This window comes from Ambystoma mexicanum, chromosome 8 (genome assembly GCF_040938575.1).
Source record: "Ambystoma mexicanum isolate Mex_15411 chromosome 8, UKY_AmexF1_1, whole genome shotgun sequence".
In the NCBI taxonomy this organism is placed as follows: domain Eukaryota; kingdom Metazoa; phylum Chordata; class Amphibia; order Caudata; family Ambystomatidae; genus Ambystoma; species Ambystoma mexicanum.
Genome location: NC_090929.1, coordinates 840,290,223 through 840,305,487, shown reverse-complemented (window position 1 = coordinate 840,305,487; position 15,265 = coordinate 840,290,223). Strand labels below are relative to the sequence as shown.

Genomic DNA, 15,265 nt, shown 5'->3' with positions numbered 1-15,265 from the left:
TTGCGCGTATAGGGAGCCCAATGCATTCCGTTAATCACAGTGCTAGAAGAGCTGTGTGTCGGAATGATTTGATCTTCATTCAACCTATGTCCGACTCCAGAGTCTGAGTTAAAGACTCCCTTTATCAAAATCCGATGGGGGTGGCCTAATTCTAGACAGTTTTTGATCACATTGTCCAGTTACATTTGAATAATAGAATGCAAGTTCTTCCTCGGATTTCAGTATACGTTGATGACAAGAATGTCCATAGTTGAGGGTTCAGTGCAAAGGCTTATTGCCAGTAGGCCATCGCTGAGAGTGGTTATTTCATGTGAAGTGGCTTTGAAGTTCAAGTCTATGGCTATGGCTAGTCCTCCAACGGGCCGCCTGAGCCGTCCCTTCATGGCTGTTTTTGTGAATGTCTTGTATGCATCCCCCTCGAAGTGATCGGTAGCCATTTTTTCCTAAAACATAAGAACATGATTGTTTAAAAGTAGCTCAGATTTTTGTAGTCCCCTGACTAAATATGTAAAGCCACAAACATTCCAAACTGCCAAAGATAATTTTGCTTGTTTAAAGATGTTCGCAAACATTTTGAGGGCTGCTTCCAACCAGGACCTGTCTTGTGCTGTCCCATTGCCCATGGTTGCTGTAGGACTTATGTTGCCATCGTGCATGGTCTTGTTGGAGCCTGTCAGGGTGTCCTGGATAGACCAATCAGATGTTCCTGCTCTTATAGTAGTCGATGGAGTAGCTAAGAAGTTAGTTGTTTCTTCAGATCAGTCAAGTTCATACAGGTCGAATCCCAGATTTCTTAGTGTAAGCCTATGTTGGAGTAGAAGTGACAACCTACATGGTCTTCCCCATGGTCTCGTAGGGCCACATAGTCAATATTGCCCATGTAAAGTGCTCTCAAATTTGGTTTACTCTTCAAGACCTCAAGTATCTTGCCTCTTTTCAATGTTATCTCACCGTTTATGTGTGCAATATTCTCCCAACCGATGATCTTGGTTGACAAGCTGATTTGTTTTACTTGTTGGGTTTGGAGAGGATTACGCGCACAGCCACATTAGATGTTGCCAGTCAGCGACGTGCTCTTGATCAATGTGAGGGTTTGTCTCCTCTACATTTGGATCTTGTGGAGGACATTTAGATTCTGTGATGGAATGACACTCTGCTCTCAATGTATTCAAGGCTCTGGTTCTCATAGGTAAAAAAATGTAGTGATTTTACGTGATTTCTTTTTTCCCCCCTTTGATCAGCTTCCATTGGTAATTCTTTTACGATGGTCAGACCTGTTGGTTGGGTGGTATTCAGTGGACCCTGAGAGTTCAGATCAACAATCTCTCCCTTGTTCGGTAGCGAGTGAAAGAATTTCCGAGAGAACTTCCTTCTGTTGCGGTTTGGAGCTGGTAGATTTTTAGTTTTTTCTTCTGTTGGCATTTCCCTTTTTTGGGTCTTTGTCTCAGCCCACTAGGTGATGATCAGCAAAGTTATTAATTGTGAGTCTTGGGGCATTACAGCCCATTCCCGGTTCCTCTTCCACTCCTTGAGCTTCGACTCCAGGGAGTCGAACAATGTTGTAGATGCACTTAGGTGGTTGCGATACTCCACCAACGGGGACGGGCTGTTAGGTGACTGACTGATAATAATTGGCTGGTGGTTAGTCACACAAGACTGAACCGTTGGTCATCCATATCTAGATCGAAAGGTGGGTGGTCCGGACGTTTTGTCATTGTTCTGCCCTTTGGCTTCTCCAAAACATTCAAAATTGACTGCATTTTGCAGTCAGGCACTAGTATATTGGTTGTGTTGTCTTGCACAATATCCTTGATGTTATCATATAGCCTCAAGAGCGATTCAAAGACTAGGTGGAGGGCTGCGATTGATGCAGGGCCCAAGGTGTCTCGATTGGGCAGGACATTTGAATCCCATCTTGTATGAGTATTTCTAGGAGTGTAGAAGTCATGGTTAGACAGGGCGTGTTGATCGAAGTCCTTTGAAGGTTATTGAGTTGGTGATGGAGTGTTTCTTTCACCAAGCTGCTTGTTTGAAACATTGATTTGTCCATTTGTTTCATACAAGTCACCCATCTCCCTGCAGAGATGCAAAAAGTACTCATACAGGATAATAGAGTTGTTACATTCATTGTTCCTGCGCGCCTCCTTTGCGTGTCTGTATTTGCGGCCTCTGTCACAGTAATGAAAGGAATTTGCTCGACTGTAGGTTCAAGTGACGTTACACCAATCTGGTGGACGAAGCATTGGCGTCTATGGAAGAAGTTGCCCTTGTCAAGTTTTTTTTAGCCTGGGCTGTTGTGGGTGAGTTATCCTGGCTAGGTTCCAGGTGTTGGCAAAACGTAGAGATCTTGACTTGTTTTGCTACTTTTGATGGCATGTCAGTAGTTGGTTCTGACTCTGAGTTAAAGTTAGAAGTGACCACAACCGCAAATGTCTGGTCCCTTTTTTCTAAGCTTATGTTACACTTGCTGTGAAGAGCTGCTGCCATGTTGACTCACAGGAGTTGGCACGGGGCTGGGCGTGGATGAGTAGGAGGAGCAGACAGTATAGGATTTGCAAGGTCTCAATTTGTTCAAGTCACAATTGGGTTGTAGTGGATAACGTTAGATGGAAACCAGATGGAAGTCTGCTACCAACAGTGTGTGGCACTGTATGACTACCGATCCATTGTAGTTTGGGAAACAAATCTTATGCGCAACGTGGGGTTGCAATGTCGCAAGCAAATGAGCAGATGATACTGGCAATGCTAGGGTGGACTGACTTACATGGATTCAGCGGTTCACACCTCACTGTAGCTGTAGCTACAGGGGTCAAGTTGGCCAGAACTCGGAACCCAGGAACACTCGGCACACTCTGCGTGCTCTGCGGTAGCCAGTGTTTTATGCAGGGCACCTCCTCCTCTGATAATGGCAAGTGATGACAGACTGCCGGCACAAACAATATTACAAGAGCACTGATATGCCTTTAGAGCAACATACAAATGCAGTTGCAGGTGCTCACACGAAGGATTCAGACTGCAAGAAGTACGTATAAAGTGATGCCATGTTTTGAGAAAGCAAAAATAATATTCAAAATTTCTACGAGACATAACCATTATTATCGCAGCTCTGTCGAAGCTCGCGGCCACAAAGAGCAAGTTGCAGCAGCCTGAACAGCATTCTGTAGGACGGTGCTTCACAAAACGCATCATTTGAACTACTGTGCAGCCACCTGGAAATTCACAGGTCATCTTTGAGAATATGGACTTTTCCAAAAATGGGGCATCTAAATTCAGCACAATCTGTGCATGTGACTCCTGGGGACCCCACACGAGGTAATACTATATGTGTTTAAAGATGTAAAGGCAGGCGCTCTGTTACCAGTCTTTAGCTTCTCCTCCTAACGCACGTTTTCATGACTTCATCAATCTTCAGGGAGGCTGAGTTACTTTGTTTTTTCAAGCAGGTCTGCATTTCTGTTTCAGGTGTGACAAGTTAATTAGCTCTGAGGATTCTGGTACTTGTATTTTTCGCATTTGATTTTGCTGGCAGGTGACTGGAAACAACTCCCTCCATAGCACAAATCTTCCCCTTGATGGGGGGAGGGGGAAAGCCATGGTTGTGGCTCTCCAATGTAAGGCATGATGGCCCTGCTGCACTGCCTTTCCCGGGATTTCTGTAACAATGTTTAAAGATGTAAAGGCAGGCGCTCTGTTACCAGTCTTTAGCTTCTCCTCCTAACGCACGTTTTCATGACTTCATCAATCTTCAGGGAGGCTGAGTTACTTTGTTTTTTCAAGCAGGTCTGCATTTCTGTTTCAGGTGTGACAAGTTAATTAGCTCTGAGGATTCTGGTACTTGTATTTTTCGCATTTGATTTTGCTGGCAGGTGACTGGAAACAACTCCCTCCATAGCACAAATCTTCCCCTTGATGGGGGGAGGGGGAAAGCCATGGTTGTGGCTCTCCAATGTAAGGCATGATGGCCCTGCTGCACTGCCTTTCCCGGGATTTCTGTAACAATGTTTAAAGATGTAAAGGCAGGCGCTCTGTTACCAGTCTTTAGCTTCTCCTCCTAACGCACGTTTTCATGACTTCATCAATCTTCAGGGAGGCTGAGTTACTTTGTTTTTTCAAGCAGGTCTGCATTTCTGTTTCAGGTGTGACAAGTTAATTAGCTCTGAGGATTCTGGTACTTGTATTTTTCGCATTTGATTTTGCTGGCAGGTGACTGGAAACAACTCCCTCCATAGCACAAATCTTCCCCTTGATGGGGGGAGGGGGAAAGCCATGGTTGTGGCTCTCCAATGTAAGGCATGATGGCCCTGCTGCACTGCCTTTCCCGGGATTTCTGTAACAATGTTTAAAGATGTAAAGGCAGGCGCTCTGTTACCAGTCTTTAGCTTCTCCTCCTAACGCACGTTTTCATGACTTCATCAATCTTCAGGGAGGCTGAGTTACTTTGTTTTTTCAAGCAGGTCTGCATTTCTGTTTCAGGTGTGACAAGTTAATTAGCTCTGAGGATTCTGGTACTTGTATTTTTCGCATTTGATTTTGCTGGCAGGTGACTGGAAACAACTCCCTCCATAGCACAAATCTTCCCCTTGATGGGGGGAGGGGGAAAGCCATGGTTGTGGCTCTCCAATGTAAGGCATGATGGCCCTGCTGCACTGCCTTTCCCGGGATTTCTGTAACAATGTTTAAAGATGTAAAGGCAGGCGCTCTGTTACCAGTCTTTAGCTTCTCCTCCTAACGCACGTTTTCATGACTTCATCAATCTTCAGGGAGGCTGAGTTACTTTGTTTTTTCAAGCAGGTCTGCATTTCTGTTTCAGGTGTGACAAGTTAATTAGCTCTGAGGATTCTGGTACTTGTATTTTTCGCATTTGATTTTGCTGGCAGGTGACTGGAAACAACTCCCTCCATAGCACAAATCTTCCCCTTGATGGGGGGAGGGGGAAAGCCATGGTTGTGGCTCTCCAATGTAAGGCATGATGGCCCTGCTGCACTGCCTTTCCCGGGATTTCTGTAACAATGTTTAAAGATGTAAAGGCAGGCGCTCTGTTACCAGTCTTTAGCTTCTCCTCCTAACGCACGTTTTCATGACTTCATCAATCTTCAGGGAGGCTGAGTTACTTTGTTTTTTCAAGCAGGTCTGCATTTCTGTTTCAGGTGTGACAAGTTAATTAGCTCTGAGGATTCTGGTACTTGTATTTTTCGCATTTGATTTTGCTGGCAGGTGACTGGAAACAACTCCCTCCATAGCACAAATCTTCCCCTTGATGGGGGGAGGGGGAAAGCCATGGTTGTGGCTCTCCAATGTAAGGCATGATGGCCCTGCTGCACTGCCTTTCCCGGGATTTCTGTAACAATGTTTAAAGATGTAAAGGCAGGCGCTCTGTTACCAGTCTTTAGCTTCTCCTCCTAACGCACGTTTTCATGACTTCATCAATCTTCAGGGAGGCTGAGTTACTTTGTTTTTTCAAGCAGGTCTGCATTTCTGTTTCAGGTGTGACAAGTTAATTAGCTCTGAGGATTCTGGTACTTGTATTTTTCGCATTTGATTTTGCTGGCAGGTGACTGGAAACAACTCCCTCCATAGCACAAATCTTCCCCTTGATGGGGGGAGGGGGAAAGCCATGGTTGTGGCTCTCCAATGTAAGGCATGATGGCCCTGCTGCACTGCCTTTCCCGGGATTTCTGTAACAATGTTTAAAGATGTAAAGGCAGGCGCTCTGTTACCAGTCTTTAGCTTCTCCTCCTAACGCACGTTTTCATGACTTCATCAATCTTCAGGGAGGCTGAGTTACTTTGTTTTTTCAAGCAGGTCTGCATTTCTGTTTCAGGTGTGACAAGTTAATTAGCTCTGAGGATTCTGGTACTTGTATTTTTCGCATTTGATTTTGCTGGCAGGTGACTGGAAACAACTCCCTCCATAGCACAAATCTTCCCCTTGATGGGGGGAGGGGGAAAGCCATGGTTGTGGCTCTCCAATGTAAGGCATGATGGCCCTGCTGCACTGCCTTTCCCGGGATTTCTGTAACAATGTTTAAAGATGTAAAGGCAGGCGCTCTGTTACCAGTCTTTAGCTTCTCCTCCTAACGCACGTTTTCATGACTTCATCAATCTTCAGGGAGGCTGAGTTACTTTGTTTTTTCAAGCAGGTCTGCATTTCTGTTTCAGGTGTGACAAGTTAATTAGCTCTGAGGATTCTGGTACTTGTATTTTTCGCATTTGATTTTGCTGGCAGGTGACTGGAAACAACTCCCTCCATAGCACAAATCTTCCCCTTGATGGGGGGAGGGGGAAAGCCATGGTTGTGGCTCTCCAATGTAAGGCATGATGGCCCTGCTGCACTGCCTTTCCCGGGATTTCTGTAACAATGTTTAAAGATGTAAAGGCAGGAGTTGTTTCCAGTCACCTGCCAGCAAAATCAAGTGAGAAAAATACAAGTACCAGAATCCTCAGAGCTAATTAATTTGTCACACCTGAAACAGAAATGCAGACCCGCCTGAAAAAACAAAGAAACTCAGCCTCCCTGAAGATTGATGAAGTCATGAAAACGTGCGTTAGGAGGAGAAGCTAAAGACTGGTAACTGAGCGCCTGCCTTCACACCTTTAAACATAATACTATATGTGGCCCAGGCTCAAACCCATCCAAAGCATCCCTTACAATTTGATTAGTCTGAAAAGAAGTGAGTAAAGTAGTGGCATCATCTGCCACCCCACTCCATGGAACATTTTGTATGTGCATTTCTGAAAACTGTAGCCTGCTTGATTGGCCACATCATGCATGATTCATGCATGATTCAACAGATGCCAGTTCCCCGTCTCCTTGACAAAATAGTTGCTGTCTATACAGAGAGACTGAAAGCAACTAGCATGGTTGTGTTGTTGCGACTGGTCCAATGATGTCTGTATAATTTCCGTCTGCAACATACTGCATTAAAGGACATATGATGAATGGGTTTTCAATTGCCATTGCAATATGAGGATTTTTTTACAGGAAAAAGTGAAAAGGTTGCAAAAATACCAGTTAGTTTTGCTGAAATATGTTCACTTTGGACTTGGAAAAAAGTCATTCACCATGGATGGTAATATGTTTATTAATCACACAAGTATATGCTTACTTAAAGCATATCTTCTGTTCCAATATTATGCAAAGGGATGTTATAGACTACTGAACATTTTAGCTACTGAAATGACTCCAAATGTTTAACGTGAGATGCTGGCCAATTCTGCAGTAGGTACTGATGTGTCATCTCAGAGTAATTTTTTTTGTAAAAGTTACATAAGTCTATATTCTCAAAACATATACCGTGCCCATTTTGGTTTTTACTTAGATACCTCATAACAATATCATGCTGTTATCCATTGAATAATGAGGCATTGCTTCCCCTTTTTTAAGTGCTGTAACAATTATGTGTTTTTACTACCCAATTGTGCAATTCGCACCCGGGCAAGGGTACTCAGCCAATCAGGTGGCTGCAAACACATGAGAAAACTGACAGTGTAGTTGCCTGCATTTTTCCGTCCAACTGGGATCGCTCCCCGGGTGCCAACATCTTGATTGTCTAAATGGCTCCCTAGCCCTTGCATGTTGCCTCCCCACCGCTAAGAGTACATCACACCTTTACTCCACCTCCCTACCCACTTACCTGCTGGACAGGAGCTTTCTGCTCCAGTTGCGGTTTTCCGTCATGTCCTTGGCATCGGCCATAGAAAACTGACTTATTTCCTTTTCTATTTACAATGGCAGTGGCCATCTTGTTTTTCTTTTTACTGGGGATTCGGCTCAAGCAATATGCGCAGAGCCCATCTCCAATAAAAAAGTGCTCTCTGTAAGGAACCCCGGGGTTCGAATATCTATCACTCCCATGTGTGGGGGGGGGGGGTACCTGGCGGGTAGCGACCCTGAAGCCTCGCTGAGGCTTTCGCTTCACTGGGGCCTGCCTAGGCTCAGGCTGGCAGGCCATTACTGGCCAAGTGCACCCCCAATGCGGAGGTGATTGCTACATCGTACTGAATCATTCAAACGCAGATGGATAAAAGTCTAAATCAGCCCTGCAAGGAATCAAACCTGTGTTCATTTAATTTGCTGAGACAACTTGCTGGCTTTATGACGAGCCACATTATTCGCAGGTAGGAACTAACCCTGTCCTTGGGCTGGACACATCTTTAAAGCAAAGCCATTGATTTGATGTGACTATAGGAGTTAGCTGTCTCCACATGTTAGATGGAGAAATACTAAAATCATGGGGCCACGCCTGCATTACATACAATGACTTCTACTGTCTCTGAAGGCAAACCTGAATCCATTTCAACGCCCTTTGTGTCATGCACAAGTGCCCATTCAACCATGCCTCGCCTATGTAATGGGAAATGGTTACATACCTGTAACAGTGAAACACAATGCTCTCCCTAGGCGCTAGCAACTTTCCCCAAACTGCAGCAGGCCTCCCAATGAGGCGCTGATGCAGGACTGGCTCCAAAGACCTCACAGGCAACAAACACGGAACACAGCAAGAACTACCAAGACTTTTTTTTAAAGTCCCAAAATGAATTTGTTTTACTGGATTGAAATACAAAGTCCAACTCTTTAGTGAACACAATCTTTAATTGCAATTTTCCATGTTAAGCAGCATCAAAAAATGCCTAGAGGCGCTGAAATATGCAGTGCTATGATACTCTATAAAAACCTGAAAAATGTAAAAAGAATGCCCCAGGCAGTATTTTATCCGTTCAAGTGCACCATACAAAACATCCAGTCTTAGCTTTCTTGAGAAGAAATGTACTTTTGCTCACGTCTTTCTACTGGAGCCATCACCATTATTTTACTAAACACAACCAGTTTTAGTTAATGTCCATGAATTTCAGTGGGATCGTCATTCTTTGTAAGGTTTGCGTGCACCTAGTATCTAGACATTTCTTTATAATGATTTTCTATACTTGTGTTAAGACACCTTCAATGATTTCAATACAAATAATGCCCAGTGCACTTCCTGGGGGCGGAATAGATATCCACATATCCCGGATTCCACAATGCATTGCTCCGCATGGTTTGAATAGTCCAGAATAGACAATTGTGTTTGAAGTTTCCTGTGTTTAGGCTTCCATCTTATTATTCCACTTTCCCAATATGTCCAAACCTCACTGCATTTTTATAGGACTCAGGGTAGAATTCCTGCGATCGCCGGCACGCCCCGAAGAGCTCTTTTTCCACCATCAGAGGAACTCAGCAGTGAAACCATTATTGATGTTTCTAGGGGTCTTTTTGCTGCTCCCCTCTGGTAGCCAACTGCTTCTCCAGGGCCTTGTCGTTGGTGAATCCTGCGCCAAAGCCAAGAAACATGTACACGTTGGCCCTCCAGTTTTGATACCACATTCAAATACAATTGTCCTAATGAGAAAAGGCACTTTCATTTCACTTCAAATGTGGGTTCTGGAAAACTTTCAAGAGTTCTTTTCCAAATATTACTGCTACAAGATCATCCCGTATAACAATATCCGAGCCATGTCCTATTCTCCCCCAAAAGAGAAGCGGTGGACAAAGATCGTGAATGCTTAATATGAAAAAGAATAACTCTGCATCTTTTCCTCAGTTTATTTTAAGCAACTGCATAAGCTTTTTTAAAGTCTTTTTTTAATTCTTTAAATGTAAGAAATATTCATGAAAAGCTGTGTCGCTACGAGGCACTTGTAGGAAAGTGTAGCGCCCTGTCCTTCTGCTGGAGGCAGCACGATGCTAGGTCCTTGTTCACCTATGCTGCAGGTGACGCCTTTGCATAGTGCTTTGAACATGAAGTCAGTGCACATTGGTACTGTCTTGTCCTTCATCCAGGGTCCAGTTATATCTTAACAATAGTTGAAGGTGGAGAATCCGGAACAGGTTCTGTGATGTAAAAAAAAACACAGATATAGTTAAACCCGCCATGTAGTGTGAATGTCCCAAACACGTTCTATGTTTTGCAATGGGTTTAGATGAGTGCTGGAGCAGTGTGGATTGTTTTAAATGACAGGTCAAAAAAGAAATTGTACTGCTGACAACAAAAATACAAATACGTTGGCTAATATATATGTGCTACAATAGCCATAAAGATAATCACAAAGCATAATGGAAAAATTGGCAAAGGCACTTAAGAGATGTTCATAGTATAATGCATGTGCAAATTCCTGTGCATTAGATTACTTTTGGCTTGGGTAAAGTCCTTTGTCTTTCTGAATGTTTCTAAGAAAGGAGTATATGCCATCCTTATGCATGCATAATGTTCTCAATGGGAACATTACATGTAATTAGAGTTCCCGAGTCAACATTTCTTGATAGTATTAGTGAGCATGGCGCCTCTTTCTCCACACCGTGTGCACAGAGCCTACTTCCACCAGGTTTCTCGTGATGTAAGCCACAAGGCCACCGTACGCTCCATGTACATGCTGACCTTTGAGCATTGTGCCTTGTGAAGGCTTGTGCACCTCTGTCCGGTGTACACACGGACTTAAGCTTCCTCTGACACTTTTGAAACATACTTGCATGGCCATACGGGACATTCACAAATGCTTGGTGATCACAACATGCGCACAGCACTCTCTTTTAGAGGATCATGTGCACCGTTTGTCCTCTGGGACTTTGTCGAATAATTGCCTTTGGGGGTCCTTCCTTCTTCTTTTCAAATGGAACAAGAACAATTTGACAACAAATAGAAAAGAAGAACGAATTCATCAAGATGGAGGACATTTAACTGCACATAGAGGCAGAATACATACATCAATCAAATATTAACATTATGCAATAATGTTAAATGAATAGCAACCCCTAGGACAAATTGCAGTCATTGTGAAGAATAGAGGAATCACTAATGAAAAAGATAGTGCTATTTTTCCTCAAAGTAGAGGTTGATACGTTCAACATGTTTTGTCTTTTATAAACAAAATACAACATGTTTAATTTTTAAGCAAAACATCATGAGTTGCTAATACAAGGAATCAAATTGATGGTTTATAATTGGACAATAAATTCAGCCAAGATACTAGAAGAATGTATAAAGGCCAAACACAAGCAGTTCATGAAATACGATAGATCCTTTCTCTATAGACGTCTCGGGAGGATAGCTCATGGGCAACACGCGGAAGCAAGATGATGTGGTGCAACACCAGTTAGATCCGTGCTTAGAAACCTCTGGGTATTAAGTGTGTTATAAATAACCAATTACAAAAATTAACCAATTACAAGGCACGAATCCGCAGAAAGCCAAATATAGCTTAAACAAAAGCATTATTCGTTGGCTATTTATTGGGCTTTGAAACTTTACTCTAAGTAGATTTAGGACTGTGCAGTAGTTAATTGCACCAGGAAACGAGAGCTACTATGAACCTTGGATCCCCCTCATCAAGCCCAGTTTTACAGCTCCTCAGAAGGCACGAAACATATTTAGGGCCAGGTTCCTGGTCGCAAACGATGTGAGGGCTCTTACATGCCAACTACTAAACTGCAGGCCGCAAGCAACATATTCTACTGCGTTAAACTATTTTCAAATGGAAGTTGTTCGAGAAAATGTCCTTGTTCCAGCAAAATCTTGGAACTTACTCTTTGCATTTGAGGCTGACAATATCACTGTCTAAACCAAATAATGCAATTGGAGGAGAGGCAGAGAGGGTGCTGTGTATGTTTCCATCATGTGAATAGAATTCTAACCTTCAACATTCAAAGTACCATCGAATATTCCTCGGTAAAAGCAAATCCAATTAATGGTAAGGTGTCTGGAATAAGCAGTGCCCACGTTTCACTTTCTGGGGATAATGCATGCATAATCAATTGACTAAGATTCTGTCAATAAAAAGGGGCCTAAACCTGGGAAATTCCTCTTGAGAGTTGAAATGTCAGAAACTGGACAATTCCACTCTGCGGGAATTCAGCCATTTTGCCTGTGCAGAAAATTGATATTCCCCACATTTTGATGGAATTTAAGACAATAATCCCCAATCTCATATCAAAGTATGATGCTAAACTAAATACTCTATTAAAATTCAGACCTAAACATCAACCGTTTTTCCTTAAAAAGTAAAAAGTCAAATTTTCTGATGAAAGTTGGTATTTCTTCAAGACCATCTTTTCGTCAGTATTGCCAAGGATAGCATGTGAGAGGTTCGCAGTCAAATGATTAAATGGGGGCAGAGACATATACCAAAATGTAATTCTCTGGAGCCAAAAAAGCAAAACAGAAATGTTTAAAAGGTTTTGGCAAATCGGACACTTTTTTGGACGTTTCCATAGGGTGAGAAATGAGCCAATCAAGGCCCCCACATAAAGGTTACAGGCAAATATCCTTCTGTCTTAGACATACCGTATAATCCTTAATGCAGGCAACATACCTAATGATGGGAAGAACAGATCACCGATGGCTGGAGGGGAGAGAGGCGTGTTAGGTTCGGATAGGAGGTGGCGACCTGATTCGGATGGCTGGCGGCTGGCCATGAAATTCAGTCGTGGCTTTGGTTGTGCAGTTCCACCTGGTGCCTCGTCAAATACTGGGTTTTCTATGCCTTGAGCATTGCTGAAAGAGAACAGAATATTGTCAACATCCAATTACATCTGGTAACCTCCACAGCATCAAAAGCAAGACATTGCCAAAGCCATCTCCCAAATTCACATCTATATTATTTGCCTGATTCCCTGTAATCTGCAGCTGCTTCTGTTACCAGACGGAAAAGATTGAAATGTTGATTTCTGACTTTTTGAATGTACCAGATTTTCCCAAAATTGGTAGTATGGCATTACAAATCTAATTTCTGAATACGCTTTAGCCCTCTAACAAACAGCTTAATAATTAAGCCTCATAGACTGGCTGCTGGGTCAGAATCCAAAGATATTGCCTGAGGCGAAGCTGATGGATGTGAGTTGTGGAAGGTCCTTACACCAAGTGATTGTGATCTTTCCCAAGGTCTATACAGTGATTTATTAGCATGTGGAGCTGTACAACAGAAAAAGAAAGTGGATGATTTCAGGCTGCTGCTCAAATCAGAATGTATGGAATGAGGACTATACCAGAGAGTATAGACTACTTTGAATATACAAATTGGCTGAAAGGAAGTCTATAATGGCATCCATAAGTAACTATACATTTCCAGATCTACAGGATTGGCCATTCTAGGTGGTTTGAGTTAACAGCAGAGCAGGTTTATAAAGCTATTAGTACCCTCCAGAATGGCTGTGGTTTGAGCTCTGCCACGGATGACTAACCCAGAGTGGATATGGAAGGCTGGCAAGAGGGCATTACCGACAGCCGAGAGGCAGGGTTATGCTGAATGTCACCAATGTGAGCTAGGGAGGAGGAGAAGAGCAGCAAAGGAAGGACAGGGCACATGGAAACTAAGCAACTGCCTAGGGCACTGGCCAGCAGGGGCAACCAAACAGCAGATGTATCTGTCTGTTTTCATGAAGTACAAAAGAGGTGTTCTAATATGTAATGTCTCTCTGTACAAATGTTAATAGCAGGAGCTCAGTGCCCTGCACAGCCCTTAATAAGCACACCTGCAATAACACACCAATAATATTGTTGGCAGGGATCAGTAAATCTAAGAGGCACTGATATCCTGGCATGAACACGTCTCTGATGTGTGCCTACAGTGACTTGTTCGTTTGTTTGCCCATCCTTCACTTCATCCATCCTGTCTATCTAAGATGGCATATGCCCACTGGCAGCACCTCTGCCCCTAGTCTTCTACTTTGTGCATTCTACCAAGGCAACCATGGTTCCACGTCCCAAACATCAGCTTGATCTCCCAAAAGACGAAATTTAGACAGAAGTCAAATAATGATCCAAATACCCCTGTTCTCTGTCCTCAGGAATTTATGGTACAGTGAAAGGGCTTTAAAAAAAATAATTATTAAGTGCACATGGCTTATATAACTAGCCTTTTGCGTACATACGAAAAATAGAATACCTTAAATGAATAACATATAAAATGTACATAAATATATAAACAATCATTGTACAGCCTCTAAAACCTCTGCAGCAACCAGCTGAAGAAACACTCCTGGGCTAACTTTCACTGCACAGGGAAATGTGGTTTCACTTTTATAAGTAACACAGCATGCATGCTTAAGAGGTCATACAAGGATGCGGGGCATTTGGCTTATATCGTATAGCCAGTATTGACATTTTCTCTTACAGTGGCATGGTATTTTTAACTGGCATGAGTGTTCTTGCATGGCCATACTGGCCTACATTGGTGCAGCCAGTAAGGATATGTTTTCTTACAATGGCACAGTATGTATTACAAGCATTAGGGGCAAACCAACATGATGAGTGTTGCTATATGTCTATACTGGCCTACAGAATTACAGCCAGCATGCACTTGTTTTCCGATAGAACCATTATTGGCATTGTGGACAAAGCAAACCAGAGCATGCTCACAAATGTTAATATCGGCATGTATTTTGCAGTCCGTATGGACCTGTATGAGCACAGCCAGCATAACAATGTTTTTACACTAGCAGAATACTGGCACATATAGCAGGCAAAGGCATCATAAAAATGTGTTGGACAACACTAAGGAAAATTATCATTTGCACTGTTGGGAGACTTAGAATCTCCTGGGGTTTTTCATGTGCTCATCTACACAACCAGAGGCATTGCTAGGGGGGTGTGGGGTGATTTTGAGGGGACTATAGCCCCGGGTCTTTTGGTTGTAGTCCCGGATAGAAGCTCAGGAGCTACAACGAAAAGACTAGCTAGCCCTGAATCTCGACAGTTCCGACATTAGTGTAGCCCCAGATCTTTTCCAGACCTAGGAACACCCATGCACACAACTGGTAGTAAACTGTGTGGCTTTTTACCAATTTTCTCACAAAAAGTGTGCTGTAAAATGCAATACTTGAAATCATTATTTTAAACACATTTAACCCTCTTTGGTTGGTTCGGGCTCCATCACGATGCTTGCTTGCTCGTGCTTATTTTTGGGAAACGGCGCACCTCCACATAAAACATTCACTGGCTGCTACTGGCACTTCTGCTAAACTGAGGGATAGAAAGGCCGAAGCACCGTTTGTTTACTAGTAAAATGGTCGTTCTCGTGGTTTCTACCCCGACATTCAGGCAGCAATGGAGAAAAGAGGGAAAAAAAACCAGGAAGGGATTTATCAGCACCCAATGATGATTCTGTTTCAAGTGCATCACTCACTCCGAGGAATGTTAGGGACATAATTAAGGAACAGTATTTCTTTAGCATGATCTTCCATAATTAACTTGTTGCGTAAAGAGTTTTAAGAACAAAAGAGGATATTTTTCGTTTTC

At 43.1% G+C, this 15,265-nt stretch overlaps 2 protein-coding genes across 5 annotated transcripts in view; one reads left to right on the top strand and one right to left on the bottom strand.

Annotated features, from left to right (window-relative positions):
* CDH23 (cadherin related 23) overlaps positions 1-15,265 on the top strand; it is a 3,939,560-nt gene that overhangs the window by 3,055,651 nt on the left and 868,644 nt on the right. The window lies entirely within an intron of this gene.
* VSIR (V-set immunoregulatory receptor) overlaps positions 8,574-15,265 on the bottom strand; it is a 199,722-nt gene continuing 193,030 nt past the window's right edge. For both annotated transcript variants that reach the window (XM_069610727.1, XM_069610728.1), the window contains 2 exons: positions 12,342-12,523; positions 8,574-9,867 (listed from right to left, as the gene is read on the bottom strand). In XM_069610727.1, coding sequence (XP_069466828.1) covers positions 9,824-9,867; positions 12,342-12,523 — 226 coding nt within the window. In that variant the 3' untranslated portion in view covers positions 8,574-9,823. The remainder of the gene's footprint in view (positions 9,868-12,341; positions 12,524-15,265) is intronic.